The sequence below is a fragment of the Phymastichus coffea genome, unplaced genomic scaffold, assembly GCF_024137745.1.
Source record: "Phymastichus coffea isolate CEN01 unplaced genomic scaffold, Cenicafe_Pcof_1.1 PCOF00100, whole genome shotgun sequence".
Taxonomy (NCBI): domain Eukaryota; kingdom Metazoa; phylum Arthropoda; class Insecta; order Hymenoptera; family Eulophidae; genus Phymastichus; species Phymastichus coffea.
The window spans coordinates 408,805-433,830 of NW_026706911.1; the positions used below are offsets into that span (position 1 = coordinate 408,805).

At 43.5% G+C, this 25,026-nt stretch overlaps 1 protein-coding gene across 1 annotated transcript; it reads left to right on the plus strand.

Moving 5' to 3' along the window:
• The first annotated feature begins 210 nt into the window (after nt 1-210).
• Nucleotides 211-24,915, plus strand: LOC131670097 (pancreatic triacylglycerol lipase-like). Its single transcript, XM_058945459.1, has 10 exons — nt 211-496; nt 18,969-19,132; nt 19,511-19,665; nt 20,964-21,083; nt 21,856-22,002; nt 22,076-22,304; nt 22,387-22,818; nt 22,881-23,007; nt 23,084-23,299; nt 23,382-24,915. Coding segments are annotated over exons 1-10 (1,695 nt in total). The 5' UTR covers nt 211-494; the 3' UTR covers nt 23,485-24,915.
• Nucleotides 24,916-25,026: the final 111 nt, after the last annotated feature.

The following is a 25,026-nucleotide window of genomic DNA, read 5'->3' on the forward strand; positions in this document are numbered from 1 at the left end:
TTGCATTCGATATATATATAGGATGCATCAGCGGAGAGAGAGAGAGAGAGAGAGAGAGAGAGAGAGAGAGAGAGAGAGAGAGAGAGAGAGAGAGAGAGATAGTAACGGTTGGCGGCTAGACTAACGGTAATGTGTATACGCGCGCTCTTGGCGCAGTGGTGGGCGCGAATATTCCCCAGGACAAGTGAATATCCGGCATGTGCACGTCGAGGTACCTCAGTCGAGCACCGGCCTCTCACCGCTAAGCGCTTTAGACCACGACCTCGTGTACACTCTCATTCTTTCTTTCTCCGTACTTTTATTTTACCGCCTTTGACAAGTAAGGCATTCCCAAAGGCGACTCGCGAACATTATCGTGGATAAGGTTTCGTCGACAACGAGACAGACTCATTTGATGCCGCTGCAAGTGTAAAAAGCAAGATGTGCAAACTGTAGGAGAGAAGAGAAGGGAGCTGACGCGCCACAGCCGTGATATGAGAGAGTAGCTGCAAAAAATGTGAGTGTGCGTATTTTCCCTCGACCTGGACGCTTCTGGAGTCGAAGTGAGAGATCGTCGAGTCGCGGCGCAGCACGCGTAGCGCGAGCGCGGCCACCGTCGAGTTACCCGCGCCACGTATAAAATTCGCGATCCATTCGAAGCTCCATATTCGAAGCTGATATCCAAATTTTGCCGGTAGAGCGCCGGTATAAAAAAAAATTACGGAGATCTAACGATTTCAAGATTTGTGAAATTAATTTTATCCACGTGATTCGCCAGATTTTCCAATGTTGGGCTTGACTTGAAAAAAAAAGAAGAAGAAACGGAGAAAGTTTTCGTGACCTACGTGAAAAAATGTCTCATTTGCAAGAATGACAAATGGTGTCTTCTCGGTTACAAAAGATCACATCATATTAGCACAGTGTTAAACATTATAAGGGCATTGATCTTCCTTCGTTGACGAGATATAATCACGAAACAATTCATTCGGATTATTGACGAGAGTCGATGAAAAAAGATGTAAAATTTTAATTTCCTAAGTACTAAATCTGCCAACGCTATAATAAATGTCTGTGAAGCCAATGAATATGGATGTATATCCTTCCGATGATTTATCGAGACTGCATGTAGCGAACGTGTAATCAATGAACAGCAAAAAAGTTAGCCAACATAATCAATGAAAACCCTGTAAATAAACGACCTAACAGATGGATCCCCCGTCCGTCCTTCACTTTGAAAATTCGAAGCTTCGACTCCCCGCCCGTCGGTTTCGAAAAACACGCACGGCGAGGGAAAATACACGAAAAAATGAAATAAAATAAAATTCCAGCGTTTTTTTCCGCTCAAAGAAAATGGACTTTCGAGCGGCGAACGAGCGAACCGTAGTATAGTGGTTCTCGACTATGACTCCGCGCGGCGCGCTTTCTCCGCTCGTAGGCGTGTATAGTTTGCTCGTTCGCCTCGCACACACACGTATACGTATACGTACGCACACTCTCGCGAATGGCGGAGCGCGCTCGCGTCCAAAGGTTGCTCTTTCACAATTAAAGCCCGTCGGCTTAACCTCGATTCCCGCGAGAGACGTTACGAGAGTAAAAAACAAAATCAGGACTCGGGCGCACGCCGCTTCCTTCGCGAAATTCGCCGCACGAGGTTGAGGACTCGAGACCGTTTCCGCGATTCCTTAATTATAGATCGAGGAAAGTGCGCGCGGTGCGTGTCGGGTAATTATGTCGGCTTGAAAAGTCTCTCTCCTCGCCTATTTCGTTGGAGCCCGCACTCGATTTTATCTTCTCGGCCGAGCTTTCGGTCGATCGCTTGAATCCCGAATGATTTCACCCGTCAACTGCTCGGAAAAAAAGCCTCGCGATGTGCACGGCCGTAGCCGTCACGTCCCGAAGGCGCGCAAAACCTTTTCCAGGTGCGTGCACCTATCCCTACGTTCGAGACAACCGTAACGCAAGGAAAGTCGAACCTTTAACAGGCATGTGCCGAGCCGAGTTCCGCAACTCTGTGACCTACGCCGATATAGACTCGGAGGTTCGAGGTCGTTCCGCATTGCAATCCCAAAACCAGATAAAATTCCGTACACTCGCGAGCGCCAATTCGTGCATTGTGGGAAAACGTTTATTGGCCAATTAGCCCTGCATGAGATTTAAAGATCGATTGTCCATACGATCGTACATTATACGAGACAAATTTATTGTCACAAAAGAAGCGTCATTTTTTACGTTTTCGCGCGCTCGTAGCAACGATGATAAAATTGTTTTGCGACATGGCAGACTGCGACACGGTTGTTCATAATGGTATACGTTCTCTCTCTCCCTTTATTTACACTGGGAATAGTTGCGTCCGTTATTCAGAAACTACATGAGTATGAACATAAAGAGACTGCACATTGATGTGTGTATTTTAAAAAGTATTTGTTCTGCAAATTAAGACACGATAGATCGATACGTGACAGTAAGAAAACAATATATATAAATAGACATTGCATAATTTCAGTAGAGGGGGAAACGCAACAAAGGCAAACATCTACTACGTAAACGCTTGCAAATCAGCGGCAAAGAATTTAATTATAAGAATAATACTCATTAAAAGACGTATCAACTTTGTAATCATCGCGCCGCAAAATTATCTCGCTTGACTTCCATCCACGCATCGAGGCTCGCGTACTTGACACTGTATCTGTAAGGCTAAATAGCGCGAGCCGATCGCACAGAGTTTTGAAACTCTTGGACTCGCCGTTCGGCCAATTAACGTGGACGCACTGGAAAACTGTCTAACGCGGCGAGACATTTATTGCTCCAAATGTGTATATATATCGCAGTATAATCTAAACGGTTTATTTATCCAACAAACCGTGAGACAGCTTTCCAAGCAACAGCCGGCTTGTCGTCTGTATTCATTATATACGAGTATATATACTGTCCTAACAATCACGACAGCTGCACGGCCCAAACGGCTAATTCACCATCGAGTAATGCTTCACTCAACATTTGCATTTCGTTATTATGATTATTTAGTATAACGTGAGTGAGTTGTTAATACGAAAGCACATGGTTATTAACGAAATTTGCATGACATAGATGGTGATTATACCGATGCATTTGCCTTACACGAGCAAGATGAGACAAAGGGGTACCGTTGAACTTCGGTTTACAGTTTTTGCTCATTTTAGTTCACGACTTTATTACCACTTCGTGTTTGTCGACTTATTTCGTTTTTCCTTAAATATATCTGCATCCGCAATGTAGTCGTTTGAATTTTCAAATGATTTGTTGCTCCTCGATACTCATTATGAATTACGGTTGATTGTTTTATGCATGATACAGAATATATATGCAAACAAATTTGTTTTACACCGTCGATCTCATTCATAAATTATTCGATGCTAGCGTGATTTATAAAGATCAAAGGAATACATGAAAGATATCTAACATAACCGTTTACGGCAGAAAAACGGAGAAGTTCAAGGAACAGCTCATTCGAGGCCACGAGCGAAGGCATAAAAGTCATAAAAAAAGGAGCCTCGCGTCTTTGGCGAAAATGGCTGACAGGCAATTCATTACGCTGCACAGGATCATTGAGGAAACTACCGTTATTTTCATTTCTCCTCCTGTTGGCGAAACAATTGCTTTCGTCGACTTCAATTCGCTCGGTAAGTTAGTGGTTAATAGTTTGTAGTTTGCTTGATAAAAAAACGTCAATTGGCTCTTTAAAGTTTTAACAGTTAAAAATGAACTAACGACAATTGATAGTTGGCCATAAATTATATTATTTAATTGAAAAGAAAAATTAAGACACAGTATGACGATCACCAGTACAATCGTGCTTTCTTTACGTTCGTACTTTGTAAAAAATAATAAACACGCGTGGCCCTTGGCATCGTGGTATTGCACTTAATTTTGGCACTTGATTTCATTACTTACGTAATTTACGCGGGCGCGTAGCCGCGTAAACGTAAACCGCCGAAAATTATTTATTCTTGACGCTGGAAAAAGCTATTATTTCGCGTGCAACGTAAAAAAATGCACGCACGCACAAAGCAGCATAGCATAGAAGCTAAAAATAACAGCGAAAATGATCATAAAGATATATAGCGCTAACATTTTTTTCATCGTCTTTTACGTAAAGCCCACAAAAGGAAGTTAACAACAATTAGTTTTCACCGGCGGCGCTCGTCTTGTAATTCATATCCTCGTGAAAAAGATCTATTCCCGTTTCCAAAGGTCACATTACGTGACGTAACACAAAAGTATGCAGAAAATGGCTCTGGCGATCGGTCGAACGCGCACACTATTGCCGTGTATATCCGATTGTTACTTCCGCAAGAAAGGCGAATTCCGCAAGAGAGCTTAGATAGCGTGACGGCCGAGCGCTTAAAAATCACGAAGAATGGGTCGCAGAAGCCCGAAGCACGCTGCTCGGCGTCCATTATTCCTCTTATCCGGCATCGCGACGGACTTCTTTTTTTTTTTAGGTTCGATCGGAATTGCTCGCTAAAATCAAATCCGCCGTTGTCTTCGCTCGCGAGTATCGCGGCAGCTTTGAAATGGATCGGTAAGCGCGTATTCAGCGTTGTGCCTTCAGGCGCGCGAGCGGAATACAAGCGCGCGTAACCATGATTAACAGCAGCGATAAATAATCATCCTCTTCGTCGCCAGAAACAATCCTTTTTCTCATTGTTGTTTATAGCGAGAGATAACGCTGTCGGCGCCGACACGCGCGTTATCCAGCTGATGATTCACGCGCGCTTTTATATAATGGACAAAAGTCGAGCCTCGGAGTTCTCGCGGCGTGCACGGCGATTCCATCGGAGATTCCCTACGAGCTGAAAATTACGTAATCGGAGAAAATCGCGCTCGCATTCTTCTCGCTCTTCGCGTGATCCTTGGCTCCCCTTGCCCTGTTATCCGCTGTGCTTCTGAGAACTTTGCTTTTACGATGGAAGCCGCGCGCCTCGATCGCTTTTCATTTCCATGAAACGCTCGCGATCCCGGCATTAATAAAATCATAGCCGGCGATCGAGCTACTGGAAAAAGGGAGAGAAAGAAAAGAGACACAATTGAATTACACGCGCCACGCACTTTCTCCGCTAAGTAGCGACAGGCCGTGTGTAAGCGGAAGAAACGCGCGGATGATAATAACTCCTCTCAAAAACTGCTGATTTGCTTGCCGAAAAACTTTCTTCGCGCGCTCGCGGATTCAGATCGATCGTGGAACACGCGCCAAGCGAGATAGGCGACGAGCACTTCCGCGTATGGCTCTCGAATCGACGATCACCGGCGCTTCGGAAAAAAGGGAGAAAGAAAAAGGCGAAAACCTTCCGCGATCGATCTATAAACAACCACGATCGGCCGGCCAATAAAGTTATTAGCCTCATTAGCACGCGCGACGTTTCTCTAGTCCGATGGATACCCGCAATCGTAGCTTATTAATCCGATAAATGCTGATTGGATAACGCGGACACGCCGAGTTCTTTGAACTCTCGTAGGGGAAAATTCGCCAGGCGAAATAAATCCTATTCATCGAAACGCGATTAGTCTTTGAAAGCTTCAATACGAACTGACTGCATATCGGTGCGAGTCAATCGACGTACCAGATTCCAGATCCCATATCCCTCGCCGGGAAAGGTTAAGTTACAAAACCGTTGTCAATTACGTTTCTGCGCGCACGACCGCGCGCGCGATTCCAAGGTGGCATTTCGCCCGACGACACTCCTCCTGCGCGCCTATGTGTAGCATCCAAACAAAGAGATTTCACGTCTTGTCGATAAAGTTTTCTCGGCACGTATGTTTGTCCTCCAAGGTGCGTCAATTGTGTCTTATTTTTCAAAGACCGCGCTCCCCGTGAGATCAAGTATAGGTATACACACTCGAAGCAAACTCTCACTCCGTTATTCGGGGTATTTGGGTCAGTGTAAAGGCCGCGCGCGCGAGGAAAGTGCCACTCTCAAAAGGCACGTGACGAGCGACGCACTGCTGCATTTCTAGCCGCGCGCGCGACCGTTGCGCAAGCACGAGAATGATACGGCGTTTTCGCCCGATGCTTGTTGTTTTCTTTTCTTTTTTTTCTTTTTTATCCATCATTTTATTTGCCGGGAGACAGAGAAGAAAGTCTCTTTTCAAACGCGGAAGGTGTTTGCATACAGTCTTTGGACATCAGAAGTCTTTTGTGCGGCAGCGGACCGTGACGCGATGCTACAATAAGAAATAGTGTGAATGAGTTCGCGAGTTGCTAAGCATTTTATTTTATTTTTTTCATTATTTATTTATTCATTAATTAAATTATTTATTTACTTTTGTTATGAGATTTGTAATTTTATTGTTAAGGTTTATTGCCATATTGGAATCCAATTGGTTTGTAACCTTTTACATGATGTCAAGATTCAAGAATAGATATAAGTAAATGTTTTTGAAACTACACGTTGTCCAAGTAAATGTTTGATACAGTTATTTGCATTTCGATAGTTATAGCATTTTTTGTGTATGTGCTGTGTGATTGGTTTGACATTTAAAAAGCTAATTCAAAATCCGAAAGTGAATATCCAAAAAAAAATAATTCTATTACACATGTGAAATAAAACTTACATTAGTAAAAGCACTGTCGCCATAAAATTGCCGTAAAAGTTCATAAATTAGTTTAATAAAATGAATCTTCCATACTTTCTTATGCAATTGTAATTAACTTATATCGTAATGAGAATCTTACGTAAATCTTACATAATTAACTTAACACCTTCAAGAAGAAACCACAATGTGAAAAATAAACCAAAAACCTGACTAAGTCGGTTTGTAAAATATCTCATAGGGTTATATATATATAAAAGTATTAAATATAGAAAATTCAAGAATATTCAACCTCGACTGAACTTTATTTTCGTCTTAAATATTTCCTTATCACGAACCAGCGGAAAGTTAAAAAAGTAAGCATATTCGTTTTAAAATTACTGTAATTGAATATCGCAAATATACGTGCAAACGTGTTATTATTGGTACAGTGTTGTGTACATGCAAAAATATCCATTAAGTAATCATTTCTTCACTTTGCTGACAAATACTAAATTCAATTTTGTCACGTCAAGGTGCATTTTCGTTAACTTATGTATTGTCATATTTTTGATTTACCAAGTATTTCAAACCGATTAGAAAGATTTTACCTTTTAACCGATTAGAAATATTTTGTAAATTTCAAGGCATTTGTATAATCATTGAAAGCGAAAAAATGTTAATACTTTTCGCATATACGTAAGTAAAATTATCAAGATTCGCATACATAATTTTTTTTTTCTAAAAAAAGTTTGAATTATCGTGAACGTATGTATGATCCGACAGCTGCTCAAAATGCATACTTCATAGTCATTCATTGCATGTTTTTCATAATCTAAAACGTGGCATGATCAGATCATCGAGATGCTTATAAACAACAAAACATGAAAGTATTGCGGTTGAAGAATGTTATTGCTAACTGAGTTTGTAAATCATTAGAGTATTCTTTAGACAGAGCATCCGCGAAATTTTGAAAATTCACAATGAATTTGTAAATTACTGGAAAAATTATGCAATGGTATGTCAAGACGGGGAGGGGGGGATGCAGCTTGAAATAAATTGAAGGTGAAAGTAATATTTTGAAAGAAAGAAAATTCTTGTGAAATTGAACGTGCGATATAATCGTTTGTCACTTAGAAAAAGTTGAAAACTTTTTTTTTTTCAGCGTGATAATGCAGGATCGTGCGCCCGCACTTTCATTTCAACTCGTAAAGTAACTTTAAGTTCATGACCACTTCTGCAGTGGGTCAAATCTTCGAAAGTCCCGAGAGTGCATGAAGAAGGCGGCGAGAACAATAAAAGCATTATCGCAGCGAGAGAAAACGTGGATTATAAGGAAGAAAAAAAGCGACTTTTACGCCACTGTAAAGTTCGATCGGCCTGGGACGACGTTGGTTCATTGCCGTCCGCCTGCATTAGTTGTATAGAAAAATAGATTATTCTCGCGAGGCTGGTAATTAGGACTCGTCAGATTCGCAAAGTAAACGGCAGTCGTCGAGCGTGTAAATTGCGCGCGGGAGCTATCTTCCGGCGTCTCTCCAAGGGAACGACGCGAGGTCAATGTTTCCTTAGAGAATCAATCGAGGTGATCCGGCAGTGCGTTATATAGAGTCGAGCGTCAAGTATAAGGCCGTCCAAGGACGTGCGTTGGTCTCTCTACACATCCGTTGCGCTGGCTGGGTGGGGCGCGCGGTGAAATTTCGCGGAGAGCCAAAAGTATTGCGCAAGGCGCTCCTTTAATTGTTTTGTCTCTCGCGCTGGCCGGCGCCGCTGCTCGCTCTCGCGAAAGGAGCATTGCGTCACGGCCGTATATACACGGCCCATTTCTCCTTTCTTTCCAGAGAAACACACCAACTGAAATTCAATTCCACGCCGTGACCAAGATGACTCGGCCGTTATTTTTTTCTTCTTTTTTTCTCGCTTTGCTTCGCTGCATTTTCGAGTGCGCGGCCTTTCTACGCTGTTATATATATGTATATATATATAGCACACACACACACACACAAACGCACACACATACACATATATAACTCTTGGCTTTAGGCTACGGCTTTCGGATCGATCGAGGCCCTGAATTTCTCGGCACTCGTTGTCCGATCGGATTAGCGTCAGTTACGCATTTCTGATGAACGGGGTTGCTCGCGTCTTCCTTTTCAACGTCGCCGGCTCGTTGATCCCCGGCGAATACACCGTACGCGTGCCAAATCAAATGAAAACCGTGGAAAACGAAAATTTTACGGCAGGCGTCGAGCAATTGCGATCGAGGAAACGCACGCGATCGCGTGAATTGTAAAACCAAAAGGAAAAAGAAAAAAAGAAAAAAAACGTCCCCTCGATTTCGGAAAAGAGCGGACGGTCTCGGGCGCTTTTACCGCGCGACGTGCAATTAAGTCATTGCGACCGCGCGCGACGTAGAAATGACTGGGAGAGCGGCCTGGGGCCGCGATGTCGGCGAGTTTGGAAAACGCGCGCGCACGGCAACTCTTCCCGTATAATTAGTCTCGGCGCAAACTGCACGCGCGGGCGACTGTCGCGTATCGTTATTTCGCGATAGAAAAACTTTCAACTTTTGGTACATAAAGTTTCGTTTTGCTCTCGATAGGTCATAAATTATACGCGCCTTTGAGAAAGAGAATGCAAATCAGTTGCGAGTTTTGTGGCAGGCAACAATTGCCGTATAAATTCTTGGGGGGCATTGACGTGCTGCCGTTCCGATGTATATAGCAGGAAGTAAAGTCCGAAAATATTCGAGCATTATACTACGCGCGTACAATGAAGTATTATAGAAAGTATTTTATTCGAGTTACGACATTGTGCTACCATAAATTGCTAGGAGAGAGAAAGACTTTCATATGTAAAAATTGTAGCAGCTTGGAGCTAGTTGCAAACGTGTAGATACTTGAATCGGCCCAAGTACACGATTAATCTCATCTTATCAGAATACACACGCTTATAAGTGTACTCGATACGACGATGAGAGTCCGATCGTATATTCGAAAACTCGTGCGTAATGTCCGAAGATTTACATTGTGGGCCGAAATCATTGGCAAATTGCCAAATCGACGCCCGATCCGATCTACATTTGCTTTTCCTACAGGCATTATCCGATCGGCGACGCCGAGTTGTCACGGAATAGGACAAACGAGCCTTCGCCCTATCGACTTTCCCCTTTCGTGTCGTTTGGACGTCTTTCTTCGCGCTCGCGACGCTCGCCGCGGCTCTGCGACTGCGCGCCCGGCCCGCCGTAGAGTAGCGGCCAACCGATAAATAATCCAAGCCGCTCCGTTACGCCCGACGTTATGGATTCTCAATTAACAGCCGTTTACACGACGATTGAATAACGACACTTTTGTGCGTATCGAACTCGCCGGGCTGATTTATCGCTATCGCGAAATTCGCGCTCCGTTCTATCGTGCACGCGGCTTTAATTTGGCTTCGCCGTACACCTGCGCGAGCCGATCTGCGTTCCCGCTGGCAATTAAACCTCATCGAGAAAAATCAAAGCATATATCACCGCGACAATATATCGCGGGAGTTACAATGCGTACGTAACTTTGAACGCCGAACAAGCGGGAACGAAAAAAAAGTCAAGGACGTATGTAAATCTTGAAAGTTCTTCAAAAAGCCACATAAACACGCTGCGCCGAATTAATTTAAGTTCGGTGCGCGAGAGCTTCTCGGAGTGCTTTTACCCGGCGAACCAATGGACCTCGCGCTAAAAGTGCCAGCTTGTTTTCCTCTTCTATAAACGCATCGATTTTTCTCGCGCTAACGAATATTTGTTAGACCAAAATCCAACGGATAAACGCCTCAGCTCGTGCAATTCACGTTACGCGAAATAAGTCCTGCTCAAAAGAATTGCTATGGGAAAATAGATGAATAACTGCCATAGCCACAATTATCAATAACGTATATCTGATTATTCAAGGTGGCATAAATCAATATTAATAAGAGAAATTGAGCAGGTCGTACGGGTAAAGGAAAGAGGAGAGAAAGAGAGAGAGAGAGAGAGAGAGAGAGAGAGAGAGAAACGTAACAGAAAGTTGGTGCACGAGAGCAGGTGAAACGAAAAGCCATAAAGCACAGCTGTGTTATAATACGATCTGGAGGATTTCAAACGCGGTGGAGGTGCTTACCGCGGCAGCGGCATTGCCGGGAGGAAGGACGAAGATATCTGGGTCGGAATCTCGCCTCTTTATCGCACTCTCCCTTTCGAAATAACAATTATTTAATACTCCCCTCGGCGAAACGCCCAACATCTTTTTAACTCCTCACTTTCGTTCTTTTTCCTGCACCTTTGTTTTGCTGTTTTTCGAATTCGTCGTCACTTTCGTCAGTTTGTTTTTTTTTTAATTTATCTTACGCGGTGTCTGTTTTGAACGATTGGCCGATATGGTACAGTTTATTTTGTTACTATTATATTAATTTAGGATGATCCAATTAGAATGAATTTGTGGTTGTTTTGAATTTCGCATAAGGACTGTGTATTAATTGGTTAAACGTATTTGACTTTCACAGACGCGCAAGTACTTGCAACGTGGTTCTGAATGATCAGCAAGGTCAGTGATTTGGGTCAAGAGAAAATGATATCTTATTAGTGCAACTTGAAATAAATTATTAACTTTCTATGCATATGACCTTTCACTTTTACAATACTGTTTTTTTCGGATTACCGCCGTAAAAAGTTAATGTGGTTTATACGCCTGAAAAAATTTAAGAGGTCGCATGAATGGAATCTCGAAAACGACCGAGACAAAAAAAAAAAAACTCTTGTTCGCGCTCAATTTTCCCATCAATGCAGTGCGCAGCCGTCGGACGACGTCATCCATCCAATCAAGCATTATCGGATTAGAGAATACGCTTACGAGCGAAAACTTGCCGTAGTTTTTCCTTATAAGCGCTGGAATGCCGGGCTACCTTTCAACGGTCTTGCAGCGACTGGTTGTTTCGCGCGCCCATTTACAAAGCCTTCCTCTTCCTCCCTCGCCGACTGTCTCTCGATGAATATTGGTCTATTTTGATCGCAGCGCCAATTGAAAGTGACGCGAGACCTCGCTATTTTGCCAGTTGGAATCCCATGGAACAAAGTCGACGCAACAAGCGTTTCAAGCGCAAATCCCGCGGAAGCTAGGCCAGCCACTGGCTCCTGAAACTCGGCAAGCTCCTGTAGGATTTGCTTGCGAGTGCGAAAGCGGCGAATCGACAAATCCTACCGGCATCGTCGTACAAATGGCTTCTATAGCAATGGGCGCGCGTCGAGTGACATAATAGGGGACGCGAGTTTGTGCCACGACGATGGCGATGGCCGCGCATCCACGCGAAGGTGACATAATGTCCGTGCGCGTACGCGGACGTCGGGTCCATTGCATAATTGTTGGGCTCGCGGCAAACTGCTGGAACCTTCCATGCTTGCCGCGCGTGCATTTTTGCCGGAAGGTGCTCGACAGCGCGCGCAGCTCGCGTTGCGTACGCGAGTCGATACGCCGCAATTATTGCGCGGATTGCCAAGACCCGCGGCTTCTCGATTCGGTCCTTTTCTTTTCGTCCTTTTTGCCAGGTGGGCAATTTTTAGACTCGCCTTGCAATGGCTGACGCGAAGCTCGACAGACTGGAAATACGGACGCGACGCCGTCTACGAGGTGATGAGTTTAGTGGTGTGTGCCCGAAACCGGTTGACTTCTGATCACATCGCGCAACTTCGCCGTAAACGCGGAAGTCGATCTTCGTCCTTCGGCGGCCCAATAAAACGGACCAACGCGAGCACTCGGCGCTCCACGGAAGAATTCATTGTCGCTGGGAATGAAATTCACTTCTCCGACGTTGCAGAGATGAGCCGCGATGAGGATCCTTTAGATGAGACGCCCGGCCGATTTACATACGGCTCGCGAACACGCGTATAAAGCGCGATTGATATTACGCGCGCGTACGTCATTGGGATTCTCTTCTCAACGGTTTTTCGTATTTTATGCCGGCAAATCATGACGCACAAAGGAAATTCTATACTTGGCAACATCGACGCTATAGCGGAAGGATTATATGCAAAACACTTTTTTTCTTCTGTCTTAATGTTTTTTTATTTTATTGCTGTATTGCATTTGTATTTATGGTACTATTAAATGAAGCGATATTGAAATTTAAATTCATTGCAGCAATTTGTTTGCCTAAAAAGCATTTTATCGCTGAATTTATTTTGTTATGATCACAACAGGAGAATTTACAAATATCACATTTCATTTAAGAATTCAAATAATTTTTGGATAATTGTAGACTTAATTTTGTAATTTAATAATACCAGAAATAAATTTCTCCAATGTAATTTATGATATTATTCGTGATACTATAATCCAATTATATTTTATCGTCCGAAGCGAAAGGTTAATTAAAAATTACTGTAAAAGAAAGTATTGAAAAAAATAACGAAAAATCCTTTATTATCAAAACTAATTGCCAAGCTAAGCTCTTTTTATTTCTTCAATCGCCTTGATGAAAATCCTTTTCATACGTATCACAAAGCCCCTCGAAAAATCGAATTCAATCCACACGCAATCGCCGTCGTCAGGTGTGTAAGACCAGTGGCATTGTCTGGTAGCCAAGTTACACAATGTGATAAAGCGATGTTTATTACGACATAGCTGTCAGATTTATTAGACGAAAAACTATACGTGCTTTTGATGATTGCGCGATATAACAAGGACGCGAGATAACAAGGACGGTTAAAAGTATTTCTCTTTGATTTCGAGCAGCGTTTTCACTGTAATTCTATTCACAAATACATTTATTTTTATCCGCTCACGTATATAAACGCGTTCGTGCTTTTCACTAAAAGGTTTTTCATTTTGTTTTATCATTTTTTTCATTATTGAGGGCAGCTATTTTTACAAATTTGTTTCAAATTTTTTGTTATATCAAACGATTAAAGTACATAGATTTTCCGCATTTGTAATATCAAAAAATAATTCGCATTCAATTTACACTGTTAGTTTAGTCATAAAATCTTAAAAACCGACATTGGAAATTCATTATGAGTGACTGCACCTTCAGAACTTCGCGTAATTTTAACGTAACGTATACGAGATAAATTTTAAAGTCAACAGGTTATTAATTTCACTTCATCTTTGCACTTATTGACACGAAATAAATAATTGACGGTAAGTCGAAGATACATGTTTGCACGCAACTTTTGTTAATCTCGCATGATTATATTTAACGCGAGAGTGTATAAAGGGCGATTCAACAATCGATCGATCGTCGTCTCCCGCACTCGGCGCTGCCGATCGGAGAACGTCGAGCAAAGCCGAAAATAATAAACAGTCTCGTTCACGCGCGACGTAAACACAGCGCTTTGCGTAGTTTTCGTTGTACGTGCAATGAATCGGAGCACAATAACGGCACGCGAGAGTGCCGTACGAACTGCAGAATTATGCTAATGTCGCAGGCTCGGGAAAAAAAGAATTACGAGTGTCGAAAAAAAAGAAAAATGATACGCGTGTGGCGCTCGGCCTCTTCTGAACGAAAGGGAGAGCATTTTTCTGCACTGGAGAGAGAGAGAGAGAGAGAGAAAGTGCGACGAGGCGCCGCTGGAGAATGCGCTTATCGATTTTCTTTCTTTGTTCTCGATTGTCGCAGCATCGAAAGGGCTTTTGAGAGATGAACCGATCTTGTGACGATCGTTTGCCACTTTTCTATTTTCCCCGAATTTTTTCCTATTTTTTTCGCGCATCAGCTGCAGGCCTAACATTGACTTCTTAAGCAAACCTAACAATATTCTAGAAAAGCTTGCTTATACGACACAAAAGAAATGACTTTCAAGAAAAAAAAATACGAGTTCGACATTCCTCAAAGCTCATTGAATTGTAATCCTTTCAATGCCGTTGCGGTTCTTTTTTGCAAATGTTATCATTAATTTATTAAATTAATTAAATATTATGAAAGCTTCCGTACTTTTATTATAGACATTTTTTTTAATGAAGCTGAATCAATCTTATATTTAAAACGGTATATTGATTGCTTTTTTCAAGTAATTCAAAAGTCAAAAGTATTTAAATGAAGTTGATGAAATGAAATTTTTTAGTCACATGGATATTTTTTAATCACATTTATTATTATTACATGCAAGATTAAAGATAATAATGTTATGTCTGTAATAAAAAATTTTTTATTAGAATTGAACAATAAATAATCTAAATTAAAATTCTAATGTTGAGAGCCAACCTTCCGTAGAATCAAATAACATTAAATCAACAACACCATATATCCTTTTTGTAATGTAAACATCTCACTGGATATGTTCCCAGTCTCATCAGTATTTTCTTACCAGTCAAATATTATCACAAAAACATTATCACAGAAACATTATAATTTTTTCGGTACGAAAATTATCAGTCAAATATAAAGACTCTCTAGCGAAACGTTTACAAGAAAATATATTATGGAGTTGTTTATTTGATTTTATTTGATTCTACGGAGGGTTGGCTCTCGATATTAGAATTTAAATTTAGATCATAAATTGTGAAAGTGATAAAAAATATATTAAGATGAACATTTAGAGGTTAATACTGTATAGTAGCTGATATTCGGTACCTATTGAAGTGAAAGAATGCGCAAAAAAAAACTACAGAAACTAAATTTTAAACTAAATCCGATTACATAGATCATTCGAAGACTGCTTATAAATCTTTCTGCATAGGCTCACATAAATTACCAGTCTTGCTTGGGTAAAATATAAGATTGAGGCGTTGCAGAGAAACTAGCAACGGATGCGTCAAGCACCTATCCAAAAGTATGAATATTTATAGCTCGACAATTGCTCATCTTGAAATCCCTGTAGCAAGGGCAACGGCAAGTAAACAATCACATAATCCGCGCGACGGACAATCAAAAATCGACAGCTGCGGAAAAAAAAAAACCCCCAACCGGCCGCATTGGCTTGGCGTGCATTATAAAACACGAGGCGCGAACAATTCGCCGCCGGGCAATTCGCGCGCTCTCGTCGCTCGCTTTTCCTTTCGTCGGCGCCGTTTTCACCGCGAGGCGCCAAGCGGAGATCAAAAGCCTCGCGCAGGGGCCGATCGGTATGCACGCACGGTAGCCGCTGCGCGCGCGCGCGCGCGCCAAGGAAAGTGAAACCGCCAACGCGAGCGCGCGACTCGCCATTGACATCCGTCGAGCAGCAAATTGCCGGAGCTCGCGGGCCGCGTAGCTTCCTGCTTCCAGATTATACAATGATTGAGTATGCGTAGGTGGCGCGGACGGCCGAGCGCGCGGAGCTACGAATTTTCGCAGCTAAAGGCGCGTCTCGAGCGGCTCAGTTTGCGTCAGAAGTATCCTCGACTGGCATTGTTTCCACGCTCATCTTGTCAAATGCAGCTCGATTCGTCGTGTCGAGTTTCCGCAGCGCTTGTTCTTCGTGCCCACTGGAAAATTTTGCAAAATTATTTGCGTTGGCCTTGGCTACCTTCGAAATTCCTCGCTAACTAAAGTTCACTGCAAGCGTTCGGCGTAACAACACAAACTTATTCTGTCGTTCGCATTCCTTCCAGTTTTAAAACAGAATCTTGACAAAAATAACGTGAAAATCTCTTGAGTAGCGCAAATTTTATCCGCGTGCTTGACGAAAATGGCAGTGTTGCTTTGGTCGCCGCACCGTTTCACAGTGCCGAGTACTGTACGAAAATGCCTATCGTCGAAGCGACGGGAACATTGTTTCAACGGTCCGAACTATATATATATATATATATATATATACATCCGACGCCGAGAGATCATTCGCTACGGAAAGACTTTTACTCTTGGTGAGATCCTTGCCAAGGCCGCGCAAGCGAGGAAGAAACGCCAAGCATTATTACTCTCTTGTGCAATTCTGCTTGTAACACGAAAGGTGAGAGCGTTAATAGGTGGATGACGCTCGCTCGAAATGCGTTGCGGTTATGCGTTAGCGCGACAGATGGAGATGAGCAAGAGCTCGCAAGCAATTGCATCGGGCGACTTGTGTCGTCAATTACAGATTCGGACGACGTTTTCTTGGCTAATTTATCTCTAACGAATTATTGCTAGTCATTACGCGTCAATGTTTGAACGTACCGATCTCATTATTATATGATCGACATCAAACTGATCATATTTATATATTTCATTACTTCGTGCAAATTGCAATATTTTTACAGTTTCTTATCAGAAAAATATCGCCTATCGTTGATATTAACGAAGCTAGAAGATGAGATGGCAAAGAAATGCAGGAAAATTACGAGCGACGATGCTACTGTTACGTCGGTTCAAACCATAATATCAACATACGCAGTAACAAAATTAAAAAATAATCTAACCTTAAGTGAAAGAAGAAAGACACGCTAGCAAGCAGCTTTACTTTATGGACTTGCCGAGAAAGATTCATCCGAGTCTTGATCGCTTCGTTCATTTAGTTTTCGTGAATAATCAGCGTGACTCGGCAACGTTTTCCTTTACAACGTGAAGTATACGGATGAAAAACATATAGCTTTTAAATTTTTTCTTAGTTCTGGAGATTAATACTATCCATGAGCACACGGAGTGTAAGAATAATCGCATCTGTCTGGCTAATGCGAATATTTTGTATAAAAATGTGCACAAAACCAAATAAATCAAACTTTCTCTTGCGAATTCCCATTTGGCTTGTGAAAACTTTTATGAGGGTTAGTTGACAACTATTATCACTAGCAAGTCGTACTGACATAATGATCGAAGCACGCTGGATTAAAAATAAAAATTTCATACAACTTTAATAAAATAAAAGTGTTATAGGCCAAAAATAAATATTTCGAAAAAAAGCAAAAACTTTCTCTTTCTCTCTGGCAAATGTACTCAGCCACCCCTTCGCGAGCATAGTGAAAGGTCGTGAACGTGACAATCCACACGTATCTTCTTCAGTTCACTAGCAGCGATTCTCGGCCGTGCCCTCTGTCGAAAGTATATAGTCGTCCGCCCTTATATTTGACACACCTATAGCGCAGCTAACTTGACCTGCATTGTCCCCCCGTCCCTGTGGATAAGTATGCCTGAAGGTCATCCGTTGCCGGATATTATACAATAGCGGAGTGTAAGGCCCCGCTTCCACCACCACTGTAACGTGCGACGAGAAGCCTACCTGCTCCGCGGAACTCTCTCAAATTCAGTCCCAGACGTTCGCCGGCTACATTCGCTTAGTGGCGACGCGCGTAAGCGTACACACCACGCAGTCCCACCTTCGCCTCGTTCTTCTTCTTCTTCTTCTTCTCCTTGTGTTGATCAACTGTCATACTCGCGAGCACGTGGTTTTTTGTGACAGACGCAGTGCGTGCAGTTGTCTCTTCGCATTTGACAGTGAAACAGTGCGATTTTGGATTTTCGAAAGGGAACTTAGGTACGTGATCCGAGAGTAAACGAGGAAGTGAATTTTTTACCATTTTCTCTCACTCGCTCTCTCTCTCTCTCTCTCTCTCTCTTCTTTACCATTACTTTCTACGTTTCATCGAAAGAATGCATAGCCACGCTAACTAGATCATACACATTAAATCGAGGACTGCAGTACTAATAAATTACCATCTAGTTAGTTGGGAAACGTCTTTTTTTTCGATATCAAACGGGACTTTGATCAAATCAAAATTTCCACGCGGTCATTCGATTTCGATTGACGCGCGGTCGATGGCCGAGCGCGGAAAATTCAAATGGATAATTAGGATTTCTTTCGTACCGTTACAAATTGTGAATTATGCGGGAATGCTGACGCGCCGTTTTCCCTCGCGGGCTTTCGGCTCGCGCGCCGTGAACTTTCAAGGATCGACCGCGTCGACCAAAACAAAACGTTTTCTCTTTCGCACTCGCGTCGGCGCGGGTAAAGGGAAAGAGAGAAGAAGAAGAAAATTATACAACTGTGGCGAGTTTCTCGAAAACATCGCGGTCGTCTCTATAATTCACCCGCAACGCGCGTCCCAAGAAAGTATGTCAACGGTCCACGTGTGCGAGGCTCGAGTCCCACATAATCAACGGCCGATCGGTACTAATTCCACGCGAGAATGTTAATCGAGCTCGTTTCCAAATCGGAGACACCGCGTCGGCAAGTGATATAACCGAACCTTCGGCCGGCCCCTCGGTCAGCTTGGCGCTTTTATTTCGAATCGCACCTTTTGCGCCTAATCCATCGCGAAGCCCTCGACCTTTGGCTTGAGAGGTGAAGGCCGCGCAGAAAATGGGTCCGTCGACTTTGTGGAACGTGAATTTGCCGATCGGACGCTCGGCCACCGAATCGATCGCAGTGCTCCAACGACGGCGCAAAATCCGACGTCGGAGTAGGGCGCAATGGATAATAACGTGGAGATAGAGTTTAGAAAAGAGAAAGAACGTAGACTTAGATCTAAGCATAAAGTAAGTCAGTGGAGCGGAAAAAGGTGGCTATAACGGAAAATGTGATTTTTGTGGGTATCTGGCAGGATGAGGAGGAGAGGCGTGTGGAAACAAGGAAAGTCCGAGCGCGAAGGAGCTCTGCTGCTGCTCCTATTGGCATTGGCTCCTGTTATCTGCTCGGCTGGAATTCTAGACCCGTGGCAATGGGCGCGCAGCGACAGAATAGAAGTCAATATACCTTGGCTGCCCTGTGAGTATAAATGAGTATAGAGCCTGCGACCTTTTTCTTTCCTGGCGTCGAACGATCGCCCATTGCTCTGTCAAAAAACAATCAAAGAAAGCCCGTCGCGCGAAAATATCTGGCGCGTATCGAAGCCTATTGCCAAACTGCCGGCGGTGAACGGTGAAAACGCGTCAGACCGACAAAACAAAGTCATAAAGATCCACTAAAATGCATAAAAATCGGAGCAGCCGCAGATGTGGGTCAATCGCGCTCTACAGGTACATTACGTCTAGCGAGCGTAACGGTACGTCGACGTAACTGTGCATACCCTTGCGCCAGCACTACGCGCTGCCAAACCGATTGCGCTCGAGTCACTGATCCTCTGTGCACGTTCACACTTTGCAGTCGAGAACGAGACGCGCTGTTACGACGATTTGGGCTGCCTCAACATCACCAGGAGCTGGTATCACCTGATTCATCGACCGCTCAATGTATTCCCACTGCCGCGGGAGGTCATCAACACGCGATTTATACTCTATACCAATGATAATCCCACCGAAGTAAGTTGTTCTTCGTGTCCGCTGCGCGCGCCAGCACTTTGTAGAAAAAACGAGAGAGAAAGAGAGACAGAGAGAAAAACTTTTATTGATCACGAACGATATACGAGAATTTTAACAAGCATTTTAACGTTCGAATCGGTTTATTGCAGCTGTTCGTCAAGGTTTCTATCTTATAGCATTAATTCGCCGAGAGAAATTAAAATGCGCTGATAAGGAAACCGTTAATTCAGGGGAAAAAATACTTTGAAAATAGAAATATTCGTCCGAATCACGCATGCAAGCAAGATTTATTAGACGTTTTAAACATGAAAGTTCGTCAAAAAAGTATAGTCGTTCCCACTGTGAAACTTGTCCGGCTCGTTATTCTCAGCCAGATGATTTTGTAGTTCTTTTTTCTTTCCCTTAAAAACAAAATATCACGCAATTTTCGCAGTTTGCTTTCCATCGTGCGCACTGATGAGCATCTTGGCTCGACTTTCAGTATCTCTTTAATTAACAGTACGCGCGCGCGACTTTACTTGATCGCGATCGCATCTAAATTATTGCCGCAACGCTCGCGGTTTAGTTAGCAATTATTAGCAATTTGGAAGAGAAAAATAGTATCGGTTATTGCTTATTTTTCCTTTACGACCTTTCTAATTGCTTCGTGTCTTTTGTGAACTTTGGCGACGTGTAAAATTATATATCTTTAGCGGTAGAATGCTCGACGTGAAATGACAACCATTTGATTACGCGTAAGATCGTGAGTCCCTAAGCAAGTTTTGCATACACGCGCGAAGGGATACTTTTCATTTCCAAATATCTGTGAAATGCACGATGTTGAAAAAAAATAATTAAAAGAAAAATGAAAAAACGAATGGCATTTATTACGAAAGAAAGCTTGATTAATACTCTCGGTGAGTAAATTAATATATATTTGCTAATAATTCTAGGTGCAAGTGTGAGTTTGCTAGCACAAAAGTGCGTGCAGGCAGATAGCCACCACGTATGTGTATCGCATGAATTTATCACAACTTCTATATGCGTTGGAAAAGGGTTTCGGACGCAAAACAAATAATAAGTTATGGTTGAAACTAATACGAGTTGTTGACAATACTTTTTTTTGTTGTTTTCTTATTCACTGCTACGCAAATAATCAGTTATTGCTGATCTCTGAGTCTGTAAAAAAGTACATAAATGAGACAATGTGTACCTTGTAATTGTCAAATTGTCGAAGTTAACAAGTACAATAAGAATAACACGTGCGACGGAGCGAGAGCCGCGACTTTTTCATCGAACGCTTCTGTTTTTCTTTACAGGGCCAAGTTTTAATCGTAGGAAAGGACAAATCCATCAAGCGTTCAAACTTCAGTCCAAAGCGGAAAACTAAATTTATAATCCACGGCTTCATAGACACTCCGCTTAGCAATTGGGTGAAGGTAAGGTATTCCACGCTGTAACAACTTTACAATATCGTTGATTTATGTATTCTTATCCTTATTGCGATAGAATCTTGACGCATGAATGATGCGCGTTTGTCAGTATAACAATGAGAGTTCTAAGGTAGAATTATAAATTTCATATCCTGCCTGTTATGAGTTTGACGTTGATGTAATCTATTTGAAAAATGAGGCCGCGAATAATTACAAATCGTTCAATTTCTCAATATGTTGAAGTCACAGAGAACATAACTTGAAAATATGTACAAACAGTCGTAACGCAGCTTCTTTACGAGTTGAAGCGCAGATAAACGACTGCCGAACGTGCCCAAGCACGCGGAGCCCACGTACGCGCGCGCATGTAGTTCCTGCAATTGCCACACGTCTTGCCGCGACGAGCGCGTGCTCGGAATGTCCGTCGGAAAAGCGCGACGACGTCGGATGACTTGTGGATCGTTCGTCGAACGCAGCTCGCCGACCGTAGCTCTTCGTCTGCGGTTTGGCCCAACTGGCAAACGCAACACCGGCAGTTGCGCCATTTGCGCGAGCCGCGTCGCAGCAGAAGCAGCTCAACCCCGAAGACCGCTAGCCGATTTCGCGTCCTTCCGACGAACGCCGCAACGAACAGCTCGCCGTAAGCGAGGCGATCGGCCGAAACGATCGAAGGCCTAGCAGCAGTAACGAGCGATTATTTTGGAAAAGTTTGTCGCGACGAAGCGATCGGTTGGCAAAATAGACGTTTGAGATTTTTCGAAATGCTTGTCTCGATTAGGAAATGAGAAACGAACTGCTGATCCACGGCGACTACAACGTGATAATCGTAGACTGGGCTGGAGGCAGTTTGCCCCTTTACACGCAAGCGACCGCCAACACAAGGCTGGTCGGCCTGGAAATCGCTCATCTCATCAAGCACCTGCAGGTGACGAAGGAGCCGAACGGCACGAGGAGGACGGTATCGACGAGAATCACTCGACGGTGTGTTCAATTTGTAGAACAATTACGGACTGGACCCAAGCGAGGTGCACTTAATCGGCCACAGCTTGGGCGCGCACACAGCCGGGTACGCCGGCGAGAAGCTGAACGGTAACATCGGTCGTATCACTGGCCTCGACCCAGCCGAACCCTACTTCCAAGGCATGCCAGCGCACCTTCGACTCGACTACACCGACGCTCAGCTCGTCGACGTGATCCACACCGACGGCAAGAGCATTTTCTTTCTAGGTAGGTCGATCGCGAGACGCGGCGTCCCGAGCCCATTGAATCGCGTCGACTAACGCAAGGCAAAACGACGATCGCGCCCCAGGTCTCCCGGGCTACGGCATGAGTCAGCCGTGCGGCCACTTGGACTTCTACCCCAACAACGGCAAAGAGCAGCCAGGCTGCACGGACCTCAGCGAAACCACGCCCTCGCTGCCGCTCACCCTGATACGCGAGGGCCTCGAGGAAGCCTCGCGCGTCCTCGTCGCCTGCAACCACGTGCGCGCCATCAAGCTCTTCATCGAGAGCATCAACAGCAAGTGCCAGTACGTGGCGCACGAGTGCGGCAGCTACGCGAGCTTCCTGCGCGGCGAGTGCTTCTCGTGCAAGAGCAACAACAGCCTCAGCTGCGGCGTCATGGGCTACCACGCGGACAGCAGCCCGGCCCTGGTCAGGAGGCAGCAGATGGGCATGGACGTCTCGGATTTGCTGGGCTCCAAGTTTTTCTTCTCCACCGGCAAGGACGACCCCTACTGCAGTGAGTTTCGGCCGTTCGGGGGACGAGCGACGAGGTCCTACGAGGCTCCGATCTGATTTCAGGACGACACTACAGGATAACGATCAACTTGGCAAGGCCGCCCACGGCCGAGAGCTGGGTGCAGGGCTACATGAAGGTCACGCTTCACGCTGAGAACGGCGTCATACGCAACATGGACTTGACCCCGAGGTACGTGCTCGCGCTTGCGCCGATCCTAAGTCGCGAGACTCGAGACTACACGCGCCTTCCTGCCGACGCTTTTCAGCGGCTACATGAAGCTCGAGCACGGCACGACCACGCGCATGGTGGTGGCACATCCCGGGGGTGCGACCGGCGAGATCGGCAAGATACGCCGAGTCGAGCTCTCCTGGGCCTACGACATGGACGTGCTGCAGCCGCGGTCGCTGTGCTTCTTCTGGTGCAACGACCGGCTCTACGTCAACAGTGTCGTTGTCGACATGATGGAGCTGCCAGGTAGAGGGTATGTATCACGCGCGAGGTCCGATAAAAACGATCGATCGTTTTCTTATCCGAAGCGCCACGTCCAATTGGTTGATTGGCAGGAAACGCGAGACGGATTTTTCGAGCAAGCTGTGCTCGGCAAGTAGGCAGGAGTACGCGGAAATTGCGAGCGGATCGACGGCCTCGTTCGTCGACAATTGCTGATGCTCAATCTCAACCCTAAGAAATGGACTGTCACGGTTATTCCTTCCTATAAGTACTCGACGAGCCGTTACCGCAACGGAGGACATCACACGATCGCTGCTGCCGGCAGATTTATTCCTCTTCTGCGCTTGTATCCACGTGGCCGATCCTCACGGATGCTTTTGTGTGTGTGTGTGTGTGTGTGTGTGTTTTTTTTTATTATTATCTGCCTACATGTGTAATCTTGTAAATCTTGTAAATAACGTCAGAGAGTTATCTATATACCTATGTAAATTTTATCCGCGCGCGCCTCCGAGTTTTAGGACTTTGACGGATGTGTTATACATACAGTTTTGTAAAATATTTATGCATACAATTTTGTAATATCTGTGCGAGCAAGTTCCAATCTTGCTTGGCAATGCCTTCTGTCGATCAATGTTGACGAAAGAATTGCCAAGTGTAGATCAAGAGCTGAGTGTATGGCTATTACAAAGAGTATGGTTTCGACAGACAAATCGAATCGATTTGTAAAACAAAAATCAAACAGTTACGTATAAGTTTGATACCCTTCTAAGCTTGTATACATACGTAATCGATTCTCAATATAAAAGACAACATCTATATCATCATTATTATGTTATTAGATTTTAGTCAAAAACAGAGCTGGGTACTATATAACTAAATAGATTTAAGCGTTTCCATCGACAATAGTCGTCTGAACGAACATTCATTTGAACAAGTTACAAATGAATAGTATTTATCTACTGTCCGGAGTATAAACTTTTATAGCTATAAACATCGTTTCTTCAGAATCTGTATACTTATAAACGGATGCATTTAAATGATCCTATATTCTTATGATCTGAAAGAGCAAGTTTACCGAATGAAAAAATACGTAAACGAACAACTGTGTATTAATGCAAAAGTATTGTAATTAAATGAAGAAATCAGTGCATTTGAAAACATTGTCGCCAAAATAATTAGGCTAGTTTTAGTGCGCAATGGAAGATTATTGAGGATAGCTTTATAATTGCTCCCCATGTAACATAAAGAATCAAACTAACTTAGTAAACCTGTAAGTGCTATTTCATACATTCCAACAAATTTAAATCATATAACTCGTAAATCATCCATGATAATACTTTTTGTACTGTAGCTCTGTACCAACACATAGTTCAATAACATATTAACGAGTCTTTCATATTGTGGAGACGTTAGAATTTTTGTGATATATTATAATAATTTAAAACTGCAACCTTAGATACTTCCTTTCGCTTTTTCCATATGTTTTACAGGAAATACTAAAGAAAAATGTAATTTTAAGTGTTTTTTTTATTATTTACAAAAGTTGACTATGTCACAGAAGAACAATCTGTATTTCTTCAGCCAGTGACTTGAAAACATGTTATTTTTTACAAACATTAATAAAATGAAAAACAAGTATCCGTGATTATTTCAAACCAGAATTTCAAAACTAATCCTATCTTATTATTTTGAAGTAGAATTTGAAAACCTAAAAAAGGGGCGGATACAAAAATAACTAATGAATGCATAGTATTTTAC

What these genes read in the sequence shown, in the direction of transcription:
- LOC131670097 (XM_058945459.1), top strand. An exon ending in CAATATACCTTGGCTGCCCT is followed by an intron (nt 19,133 to 19,510) that starts GTGAGTATAAAT and finishes CACACTTTGCAG; the next exon opens with TCGAGAACGAGACGCGCTGT. An exon ending in AACATGGACTTGACCCCGAG is followed by an intron (nt 23,008 to 23,083) that starts GTACGTGCTCGC and finishes GACGCTTTTCAG; the next exon opens with CGGCTACATGAAGCTCGAGC.